We start from the raw sequence: 12678 nt of genomic DNA, 5'->3' as shown, positions 1-12678 counted from the left end.
AAATCATGTCAAATCCATGGGACGTGTATAAAATATATAGGCCTATTGTTTTATTCAGCAAAATTTTGGTCTGTTTATGAATAACAAATTAAAGGAAGAAGGTAAAAAGTAAATTGAAAAGACAGTGTGAAAAACATTTAATATTTATACTTAAAACTTAAATTTTATAAATAAAATAAATAAAAAAAATAAAAATAAATATAATTAAATTATTAAAACAAAATAAAATCAACAAATGAGCAAAACAGCATGGCAAAAGTTTAATTTTAAAAACTGGTAATTGAATTCATAATGTAAATTAGCAGGGTGATATGAAGTCGGACAATGTCCGACTTAAGATCGAATTACACTTTTTAAGTGTCCGACTTAAGATTGAATTCCATATTATCAAATAAATCGACATTTCTAAAATCTATGAAGAAGTACATATTTTATCAGCTATTTACGTATTAATTCAGTGATTCTTTAACATCTTCATAGAGAATTTATTTACATTACGTTTTCAGGAATGTCTATATAAGTATTTGATTGCGAATAAACTTTCTATATTTCCTTACCGCTTGTTCGAAATCTGCCGCCTTTACGTACTTCAGTCACTCGACCTTCAGCAAAACCGGATAGGACGGACCGGGCAAAGAAAGATAACTCTAACATGTTTAAGATCAGTTTTATGCAATATGCAAATCGTAGTTAATCCATTTCCGGAAATTACCGTTGGAAATGAAGCTCAAAAGTGTCCGACTTCACATCGTGTCCGACTTATCATCACTTTACCCGGGTAAAGTGATGATAAGTCGGACACCCTCAGCAAAGTTAGGTCAATGATTAATAAGAATGAATCTTGAAAGTTTCCGAGAGCGTTCTTATATGTAGTTCGGAACCTCTTTTTCACTTTTCTATACCGTTAGAGGTGTTTTATCCCGATATTTTCAAAAAATAGCAAGAAATGTAGTGTAACCATAATTTGATGGTAAGTCGGACACATTTGATGATAGGTCGGACATGCTGATTTGAAGTCGGACAATGGTTTTGATAGACAGGACACTAGGCCTATCCAAGGACGTACATGTACATGTATATAAATCCTTGGCCTATCTGACAAAGTTAGCCTTGCTAAATCTATACAGGTTATTTACAGTGAAGTGTATATGAATATTATATTTCCATGACTGATATCATTTAGCACTCACTGTATAGCACTTTAATATTTCGCGGGTCTATAATGGAACATATTGCGAGTGTTCAATTTCGTGGAGATGATACGAGTCGACACTATTAGGGCTTGTCAATGATTAAGCTCTCCTTGATTTCAGTGATACTGTATATATTTAACAATTAAAGGAATGTTATATAGCATTTATTGGAGATATAAATGCAATCTGGGTGGCAGATAAAATAGAATAGCGTCCGTTAATTTTCCCGCGCGGACTAACATGATATTAGTAAACAAGACTCACATCCATTTATGTAGATATTACTACACCAAGTCTAGGCTGCATTTATTGGCTCATAATGCAGATCACGATTATCATTACTAATTTAGAGTAATGGGAGTCACTGTGACAAAATGTAAAATATAGCAAAATATAATCCTTCGTTAAATACAAACCGTACAGTATATGATTTCCGGTTTCACTGAGAGTTTTTGCATAGCCCTAGCGCTTTCGCTGCTCTTGCCGTTCTTCAGAGGATTTGAATTCTAATTTAATTTGAATATGAAGTAGCCTTTTATTTTCGCGTGTAAATTCAAATCCCCTGAAGAACAGCAAGAGCCGCGAAAGCGCTGTGGGTTTTAAGTAAATAGTCGGGCAATGCAAACCAGTCTAAAAGCGTTCGTTTTTCTTTAAAAAATCCTTGTATAATAAAAATGACGGTTAAGTTCTACGTACGTTGTCCAGTTTTGACCATTGAATGTATGGAAAAGCCCCGTGTAAATTTATCACAGTTCTAAAATAAATTCTGAAAGCGAGGCTGCGTGGGATGTCAACACGGACATAGCCAACCGGTAGGACGTTTTAGGATTCCTATAATATAAATTAATTTCTTAGCAGCATGCAGAGCAATTTTGATGGGAAGTTTTATTTGTCTATTTCATTAGAAATTATACTTGATATATCAATACCATTTTTACCGACTTCCTTTTACTAAGCCTTCCGTTGCCTGACTATTCACATAGGTATTTAACATTAATTGATTTTTTTTATCTAAATGTAACTAACAAAAACAAAAACAAGAAATTGTCTGCAACAAATTACAGATTATTGAGTTCTTAATCCTTCATTGATTTGAGAAACATAATGCACATGACAAGTAAAATGATCTTCTGATATTCTACCATGATGTGTTTTTTACAGTGATACTGCTGATCAATTTCTGTGGGTTTTTTTTTTTTCATATGTAAATCAAGGATTTCGAGAATGTTATAGTTTTAAAACTCATGATAAACATAGACTGATTCTGTTAAGTCTGTGTATACACCGATGAATATGATTATGAAAAAGATTGTTTTTGAAGTCGTATCTAAAGTAACTTTATCACTGTTTTCTTTTCTTTCTGTTGATTTTGTTTTCTTTTTCCTTCTCTCGAAGTAGCCTTTTATTTTCGCGTTCAACTTTTCGCTGTTCTTTTTCCAATTCTTTTCGGTTCTTTTCATCACGAGCATGTTTCTTTTGCATGTAGATCTCGTCAGATGTCAAGACGAAGTGGGAGGTGACGTTTATTGGTTTCTTTATCATCTTCGGAACGGGAAACAATTCTTTAGCGACTGTTTCTGGATTGACAGCAGGAGGATTCATTTGTGTAACTTTAGACTGATACATCTTCCAAGTTTCAAACATTGGATCTCTTAATACTTTGCCTGCCAAATGTGCAGCTTGAAATTTTAGAAGAGTTTCATCGCTGATAGCAGACTCTACAAACTTCTAATGCCGTCTTAGGCGATACTACGTTCAACTTGGGTACAGGTACTTCACAAGAGGGAGATGACAAAGGGAGACAGTCGTCTGACGGCTCAATCTGAAGATTACCCTCCTGATCAATATTAAGTCCAGGAAGATCACTGATACCACCTTCAATATTGAGGGTAAAGAAAAATTTATCAAAGATACCACATTTTCTTCGGGGTCAACCTGCAAATCCGTTGGATTAATGGGCAAAGACATCCCAGATGTATTTTGGGAAAGTAATACATCAGAACTACCAGGAAGCGAAACCTCCGAAGGATTTGAGGACACCGTGTGGTCTGATCCGCGTGATGGTGACAAAAAGCTGTTAGGAAGTGTTTCTCTGGATAGAATCTGAGAAGGCGTAGTTTGGGCTGGCAAGCTCAGTTGAGTTGGTAGTGTAAGATGGGATATGCTCTTCACTGTCGTTGCAGCTCTCAGACGGTTTGTATGCTTCAGTTGGTATTTTTCTCAGGATTGAATGGGCATATGCCCGTTGCGGCAAATCCACTTTTGATGTTGTTTGGCGTTAGCGCCGACTCCCAAGCTTTTCCGAATATGCGCAGAAACTGTTTGTGACCAACCGACACACCTGTTGTCCTGATGAAATTGGTAACCTCAGTGTTCCAGTGGCTTTTCAGACTTTTTGAAAACAGTTCTGTCTAGTGGCTGTGTCCAATTACTTGTGTGGCTTGGGAGCTCAACCAAGATGATGTCTTCATTTCGTGCTTGATCTAAAAACTCCACATTGTTGTGTGAGGTATGCCCGTTACATATTAGTAGCTGAGGTCTTGCTGTCCCGATATTTTTAAGAAAAGTCTCTTGAAACCAAAGACGAGCAATGCCGTCTTTGGTCCAGCCACTATCGGACACTGAGTAATTGGCGCCTTTTATGGATGACCCTGTCTCGAGGGCTACTTCTGTGTCATACCCATATAAGGTTCTTTTTGATTTCCCCGGCATCACAAAATGAGGTGGTAGGCAGCCTCCAGCTGCGTTTGCGCAAGCTATGACGGTTATCATCTCCCTCGTACCGGACGCTTTGGCATGTACAGTCTTTGCACCCTTTTTTGCTACAACGCGTCCCGGCTTGTGGCACATATTCATGCCGGTTTCGTCCATATTCCATATCCTTTCAGGGTATAGGGAAAGATTGTGAGTCGTGATTACAGGTTCCAAGCGATTCAAAGTACATTGACATTCTTTGGCGCGTCATGGCATCATGGCGGATTGTGGCCGTGGCTTCCGGTGCCCTCAAAGAAAATGTTTTATTTCTTACTTTTAAACCTCTCCACCACATGTCAGATGGTCTGCTGGCACCACCGTTGATTTTTATAGCTTTTTTCGAAGCATAGGCACCGGCAAATCTTAGGAAGTTTTCTTTAGAAAAACCAATGCCCATGTCAGCCCTGTCTTTAGCGCATGCAATAAGCTCTCTCTCTTCAATATCTGAGAAAATTTTCTTTTTCCCCATTCTTGCACCTTCCAACACTTTACCCGTTACTCTGTCACTAAGTGTAGATTTTGGAACAGAATACGTTTTGGCAGCTTTTCTTGTTGACATTCCGCCTTTGACAGCAGCTATAGCCGCAGACATGGCTCTTTCGTCCCAGTCCCGCATGACTGTAAATAATTACAAACAATGATTTTTTTCTGTGTCTTTTAATATCATACAAACAAAAGCAGAAAGAAAGAAAAATAAGAATAAAATTAAAAGAACAAAAATATATTTTTAAAGACAGTTTAGTGATCGATATCTGTAATAATGTTTGTTTCAGATGGCCTTTTCAATTGCAACATTGCAACCTTGCATAATGGAGCGGACACTTTCTAGTTCTCGATCGTCACATTGAAATTCGATGGTACACAACTGCATCGGTCCCTTGAACTTATTGAATTTGTTCGGTGGCTGGTGTGCCTTTAAAACACAAAAGTCACTTTTGATGATGTTGTTTTTAAATAGCAAAGCTATCTTTGCGCTGTCTTCTCGTCGTAGATAGCCCATACGCCTACGACACGATCTGTCTTCAAAAATGGCAACTGCATTGATATCCTTGCAATTGTCTGGTTCCCATTTACAGAATAAATTTGTGCCTAGAGGAAGAACTCGATTGCCCCAGTGATGCATTCCAACAGCGTAGGTTTTTACAAAGATCTTCTTCATGACTGCAAATTTCAGAAAAGAAATCTCGTGTAATCTTTGCATTTTTTTATAGAATTTTAATGACATGTATTTCATATTTAAATTTGGCGTTTTCTTTAATTTGTCCCTAACCATCGTGTTTTTAATCATTCATACTGTATTTTAAATGTCATGTTTTCAGATTTAAAATAATTTTGTAGAATATTGTCTTCAGTGAAAATAATTGGCAGCTATGATAATGTCATTTTGTATACTAGTAAAAGGTTTTACTTAACAGAACCAAGAGTATATAGGGCGTATTTTGTGTGATAGGGATATATATATTCTATAACACATTTAATGTATATTTTCTGTTGGCTGGAAAATCATGTCAAATCCATGGGACGTGTATAAAATATATAGGCCTATTGTTTTATTCAGCAAAATTTTGGTCTGTTTATGAATAACAAATTAAAGGAAGAAGGTAAAAAGTAAATACAAAAGACAGTGTAAAAAACATTTAATATTTATACTTAAAACTTAAATTTTATAAATAAAATAAATAAAAAAAATAAAAATAAATATAATTAAATTATTAAAACAAAATAAAATCAACAAATGAGCAAAACAGCATGGCAAAAGTTTAATTTTAAAAACTGGTAATTGAATTCATAATGTAAATTAGCAGGGTGATATGAAGTCGGACAATGTCCGACTTAAGATCGAATTACACTTTTTAAGTGTCCGACTTAAGATTGAATTCCATATTATCAAATAAATCGACATTTCTAAAATCTATGAAGAAGTACATATTTTATCAGCTATTTACGTATTAATTCAGTGATTCTTTAACATCTTCATAGAGAATTTATTTACATTACGTTTTCAGGAATGTCTATATAAGTATTTGATTGCGAATAAACTTTCTATATTTCCTTACCGCTTGTTCGAAATCTGCCGCCTTTACGTACTTCAGTCACTCGACCTTCAGCAAAACCGGATAGGACGGACCGGGCAAAGAAAGATAACTCTAACATGTTTAAGATCAGTTTTATGCAATATGCAAATCGTAGTTAATCCATTTCCGGAAATTACCGTTGGAAATGAAGCTCAAAAGTGTCCGACTTCACATCGTGTCCGACTTATCATCACTTTACCCGGGTAAAGTGATGATAAGTCGGACACCCTCAGCAAAGTTAGGTCAATGATTAATAAGAATGAATCTTGAAAGTTTCCGAGAGCGTTCTTATATGTAGTTCGGAACCTCTTTTTCACTTTTCTATACCGTTAGAGGTGTTTTATCCCGATATTTTCAAAAAATAGCAAGAAATGTAGTGTAACCATAATTTGATGGTAAGTCGGACACATTTGATGATAGGTCGGACATGCTGATTTGAAGTCGGACAATGGTTTTGATAGACAGGACACTAGGCCTATCCAAGGACGTACATGTATATAAATCCTTGGCCTATATGACAAAGTTAGCCTTGCTAAATCTATACAGGTTATTTACAGTGAAGTGTATATGAATATTATATTTCCATGACTGATATCATTTAGCACTCACTGTATAGCACTTTAATATTTCGCGGGTCTATAATGGAACATATTGCGAGTGTTCAATTTCGTGGAGATGATACGAGTCGACACTATTAGGGCTTGTCAATGATTAAGCTCTCCTTGATTTCAGTGATACTGTATATATTTAACAATTAAAGGAATGTTATATAGCATTTATTGGAGATATAAATGCAATCTGGGTGGCAGATAAATAGAATAGCGTCCGTTAATTTTCCCGCGCGGACTAACATGATATTAGTAAACAAGACTCACATCCATTTATGTAGATATTACTACACCAAGTCTAGGCTGCATTTATTGGCTCATAATGCAGATCACGATTATCATTACTAATTTAGAGTAATGGGAGTCACTGTGACAAAATGTAAATATAGCAAAATATAATCCTTCGTTAAATACAAACCGTACAGTATATGATTTCCGGTTTCACTGAGAGTTTTTGCATAGCCCTAGCGCTTTCGCTGCTCTTGCCGTTCTTCAGAGGATTTGAATTCTAATTTAATTTGAATATGAAGTAGCCTTTTATTTTCGCGTTAAATTCAAATCCCCTGAAGAACAGCAAGAGCCGCGAAAGCGCTGTGGGTTTTAAGTAAATAGTCGGGCAATGCAAACCAGTCTAAAAGCGTTCGTTTTTCTTTAAAAAATCCTTGTATATAAAAATGACGGTTAAGTTCTACGTACGTTGTCCAGTTTTGACCATTGAATGTATGGAAAAGCCCCGTGTAAATTTATCACAGTTCTAAAATAAATTCTGAAAGCGAGGCTGCGTGGGATGTCAACACGGACATAGCCAACCGGTAGGACGTTTTAGGATTCCTATAATATAAATTAATTTCTTAGCAGCATGCAGAGCAATTTTGATGGGAAGTTTTATTTGTCTATTTCATTAGAAATTATACTTGATATATCAATACCATTTTTACCGACTTCCTTTTACTAAGCCTTCCGTTGCCTGACTATTCACATAGGTATTTAACATTAATTGATTTTTTTTATCTAAATGTAACTAACAAAAACAAAAACAAGAAATTGTCTGCAACAAATTACAGATTATTGAGTTCTTAATCCTTCATTGATTTGAGAAACATAATGCACATGACAAGTAAAATGATCTTCTGATATTCTACCATGATGTGTTTTACAGTGATACTGCTAATCAATTTCTGTGGGTTTTTTTTTCTCATATGTAAATCAAGGATTTCGAGAATGTTATAGTTTTAAACTCATGATAAACATAGACTGATTCTGTTAAGTCTGTGTATACACCGATGAATATGATTATGAAAAAGATTGTTTTTGAAGTCGTATCTAAAGTAACTTTATCACTGTTTTCTTTTCTTTCTGTTGATTTTGTTTTCTTTTTCCTTCTCTCGAAGTAGCCTTTTATTTTCGCGTTCAACTTTTCGCTGTTCTTTTTCCAATTCTTTTCGGTTCTTTTCATCACGAGCATGTTTCTTTTGCATGTAGATCTCGTCAGATGTCAAGACGAAGTGGGAGGTGACGTTTATTGGTTTCTTTATCATCTTCGGAACGGGAAACAATTCTTTAGCGACTGTTTCTGGATTGACAGCAGGAGGATTCATTTGTGTAACTTTAGACTGATACATCTTCCAAGTTTCAAACATTGGATCTCTTAATACTTTGCCTGCCAAATGTGCAGCTTGAAATTTTAGAAGAGTTTCATCGCTGATAGCAGACTCTACAACTTCTAATGCCGTCTTAGGCGATACTACGTTCAACTTGGGTACAGGTACTTCACAAGAGGGAGATGACAAAGGGAGACAGTCGTCTGACGGCTCAATCTGAAGATTACCCTCCTGATCAATATTAAGTCCAGGAAGATCACTGATACCACCTTCAATATTGAGAGGTAAAGAAAAATTTATCAAAGATACCACATTTTCTTCGGGGTCAACCTGCAAATCCGTTGGATTAATGGGCAAAGACATCCCAGATGTATTTTGGGAAAGTAATACATCAGAACTACCAGGAAGCGAAACCTCCGAAGGATTTGAGGACACCGTGTGGTCTGATCCGCGTGATGGTGACAAAAAGCTGTTAGGAAGTGTTTCTCTGGATAGAATCTGAGAAGGCGTAGTTTGGCTGGCAAGCTCAGTTGAGTTGGTAGTGTAAGATGGGATATGCTCTTCACTGTCGTTGCAGCTCTCAGACGGTTTGTATGCTTCAGTTGGTATTTTCTCAGGATTGAATGGGCATATGCCCGTTGCGGCAAATCCACTTTTGATGTTGTTTGGCGTTAGCGCCGACTCCCAAGCTTTTCCGAATATGCGCAGAAACTGTTTGTGACCAACCGACACACCTGTTGTCCTGATGAAATTGGTAACCTCAGTGTTCCAGTGGCTTTTCAGACTTTTGAAAACAGTTCTGTCTAGTGGCTGTGTCCAATTACTTGTGTGGCTTGGGAGTTCAACCAAGATGATGTCTTCATTTCGTGCTTGATCTAAAAACTCCACATTGTTGTGTGAGGTATGCCCGTCACATATTAGTAGCTGAGGTCTTGCTGTCCCGATATTTTTAAGAAAAGTCTCTTGAAACCAAAGACGAGCAATGCCGTCTTTGGTCCAGCCACTATCGGACACTGAGTAATTGGCGCCTTTTATGGATGACCCTGTCTCGAGGGCTACTTCTGTGTCATACCCATATAAGGTTCTTTTTGATTTCCCCGGCATCACAAAATGAGGTGGTAGGCAGCCTCCAGCTGCGTTTGCGCAAGCTATGACGGTTATCATCTCCCTCGTACCGGACGCTTTGGCATGTACAGTCTTTGCACCCTTTTTTGCTACAACGCGTCCCGGCTTGTGGCACATATTCATGCCGGTTTCGTCCATATTCCATATCCTTTCAGGGTATAGGGAAAGATTGTGAGTCGTGATTACAGTTCCAAGCGATTCAAAGTACATTGACATTCTTTGGCGCGTCATGGCATCATGGCGGATTGTGGCCGTGGCTTCCGGTGCCCTCAAAGAAAATGTTTTATTTCTTACTTTTAAACCTCTCCACCACATGTCAGATGGTCTGCTGGCACCACCGTTGATTTTTATAGCTTTTTTCGAAGCATAGGCACCGGCAAATCTTAGGAAGTTTTCTTTAGAAAAACCAATGCCCATGTCAGCCCTGTCTTTAGCGCATGCAATAAGCTCTCTCTCTTCAATATCTGAGAAAATTTTCTTTTTCCCCATTCTTGCACCTTCCAACACTTTACCCGTTACTCTGTCACTAAGTGTAGATTTTGGAACAGAATACGTTTTGGCAGCTTTTCTTGTTGACATTCCGCCTTTGACAGCAGCTATAGCCGCAGACATGGCTCTTTCGTCCCAGTCCCGCATGACTGTAAATAATTACAAACAATGATTTTTTTCTGTGTCTTTTAATATCATACAAACAAAAGCAGAAAGAAAGAAAAATAAGAATAAAATTAAAAGAACAAAAATATATTTTTAAAGACAGTTTAGTGATCGATATCTGTAATAATGTTTGTTTCAGATGGCCTTTTCAATTGCAACATTGCAACCTTGCATAATGGAGCGGACACTTTCTAGTTCTCGATCGTCACATTGAAATTCGATGGTACACAACTGCATCGGTCCCTTGAACTTATTGAATTTGTTCGGTGGCTGGTGTGCCTTTAAAACACAAAAGTCACTTTTGATGATGTTGTTTTTAAATAGCAAAGCTATCTTTGCGCTGTCTTCTCGTCGTAGATAGCCCATACGCCTACGACACGATCTGTCTTCAAAAATGGCAACTGCATTGATATCCTTGCAATTGTCTGGTTCCCATTTACAGAATAAATTTGTGCCTAGAGGAAGAACTCGATTGCCCCAGTGATGCATTCCAACAGCGTAGGTTTTTACAAAGATCTTCTTCATGACTGCAAATTTCAGAAAAGAAATCTCGTGTAATCTTTGCATTTTTTTATAGAATTTTAATGACATGTATTTCATATTAAATTTGGCGTTTTCTTTAATTTGTCCCTAACCATCGTGTTTTTAATCATTCATACTGTATTTTAAATGTCATGTTTTCAGATTTAAAATAATTTTGTAGAATATTGTCTTCAGTGAAAATAATTGGCAGCTATGATAATGTCATTTTGTATACTAGTAAAAGGTTTTACTTAACAGAACCAAGAGTATATAGGGCGTATTTTGTGTGATAGGGATATATATATTCTATAACACATTTAATGTATATTTTCTGTTGGCTGGAAAATCATGTCAAATCCATGGGACGTGTATAAAATATATAGGCCTATTGTTTTATTCAGCAAAATTTTGGTCTGTTTATGAATAACAAATTAAAGGAAGAAGGTAAAAAGTAAATACAAAAGACAGTGTAAAAAACATTTAATATTTATACTTAAAACTTAAATTTTATAAATAAAATAAATAAAAAAAATAAAAATAAATATAATTAAATTATTAAAACAAAATAAAATCAACAAATGAGCAAAACAGCATGGCAAAAGTTTAATTTTAAAAACTGGTAATTGAATTCATAATGTAAATTAGCAGGGTGATATGAAGTCGGACAATGTCCGACTTAAGATCGAATTACACTTTTTAAGTGTCCGACTTAAGATTGAATTCCATATTATCAAATAAATCGACATTTCTAAAATCTATGAAGAAGTACATATTTTATCAGCTATTTACGTATTAATTCAGTGATTCTTTAACATCTTCATAGAGAATTTATTTACATTACGTTTTCAGGAATGTCTATATAAGTATTTGATTGCGAATAAACTTTCTATATTTCCTTACCGCTTGTTCGAAATCTGCCGCCTTTACGTACTTCAGTCACTCGACCTTCAGCAAAACCGGATAGGACGGACCGGGCAAAGAAAGATAACTCTAACATGTTTAAGATCAGTTTTATGCAATATGCAAATCGTAAGTTAATCCATTTCCGGAAATTACCGTTGGAAATGAAGCTCAAAAGTGTCCGACTTCACATCGTGTCCGACTTATCATCACTTTACTCACTGTGCCACAATAGACTGGCCACCAGACCCTAAATTGTTGATAAGACTTTCTCAGCAGAGTTCTTTACTTGATTATCTACCCCTGGTTTAAAACTTAGGATCTGGTCAAATCTGGAAATCACTCCTCGGAATAATGGTGGTTACAGAAAGGTCAAACCCCTATTACATTACCATGACTGTGATGAGTTGATCTGGTGATAAGGACGGTGGTCAATGTGTAGCCCTGGGGCAGATTTTATGACACTTTAACACACAGCTGGGGTGGGAGGAGGTCATGACAAGGGGTTTCTCAACTGTTTCAGGCATGCAGTAGAGACAAAAATAATCAAGCCAAATTTTAGTGATTTTTTTAATATTCTAGAGACTGGTGGCAGTCTACTGCCACAACTATATAATCGATTTACAATCTGCTAAAAGGAAATTTCAGCAGAATTTGAAATATTTGAAAATTATTTGAAATACATGCGTTCAATCAATTAAATTTATATGGGTTTATTATATTTGGGAAAAAAATCAACATATTTAATATCAAAAAGATTTCAGTAGAATGTTAATAATTTAACCTTAAATAACCAAGGCCTCTGCTGCAATCAATGGATTGGCTTTAACTTGATGGAAGGCATTACTTTTGAAACACTCTTCATTTTTATTATCTTGTTTAATTTAGAACTCAACGAACGCATCAAACATATCACACCCCTCTTTACATTTCATTCCTAAGTTTACCCCAACATGCGAGTCATTTTTCCAGGAAACAAATATTGTTGTTTTACATTGCATGTACATATATTTCGGGCACTGGCCAAAAAGATCTACTTGGAATGCTTATGGATACATGGCCGTTTCATTGTTCTGAGTCACCGAAACACATCCTGTATTTGACAACTTCTCGGCCATCCTCATCCCCTCATATTTTATTTTTAGATTAATACACAACAAGGGATTATCTGACAAAAAAACCCCACATAAAATCAAACCCTTATCAGATCGATAAATAACACTGCTAAAATATCGACATACTAGTA

At 36.2% G+C, this 12678-nt stretch overlaps 1 protein-coding gene across 1 annotated transcript; it reads right to left on the bottom strand.

Annotated features, from left to right (window-relative positions):
* Positions 1–6236: 6236 nt before the first annotated feature.
* On the bottom strand, positions 6237–11557 carry LOC138321607 (uncharacterized). The gene is made up of 2 exons (XM_069265385.1): positions 11433–11557; positions 6237–10537 (listed from the first exon to the last, which is right to left on the bottom strand). The coding sequence occupies exon 2, from the start codon at positions 9990–9992 to the stop codon at positions 7968–7970; it is 2025 nt and encodes a 674-aa protein (XP_069121486.1). The 5' UTR covers positions 9993–10537; positions 11433–11557; the 3' UTR covers positions 6237–7967.
* Between the last annotated feature and the right edge of the window lie 1121 nt (positions 11558–12678).

The sequence above is a fragment of the Argopecten irradians genome, chromosome 4 (genome assembly GCF_041381155.1).
Source record: "Argopecten irradians isolate NY chromosome 4, Ai_NY, whole genome shotgun sequence".
Lineage (NCBI taxonomy): Eukaryota > Metazoa > Mollusca > Bivalvia > Pectinida > Pectinidae > Argopecten > Argopecten irradians.
The sequence above is the reverse complement of the archived record's forward strand: the minus strand, read 5'-3'. Positions and strand labels throughout refer to the sequence as shown.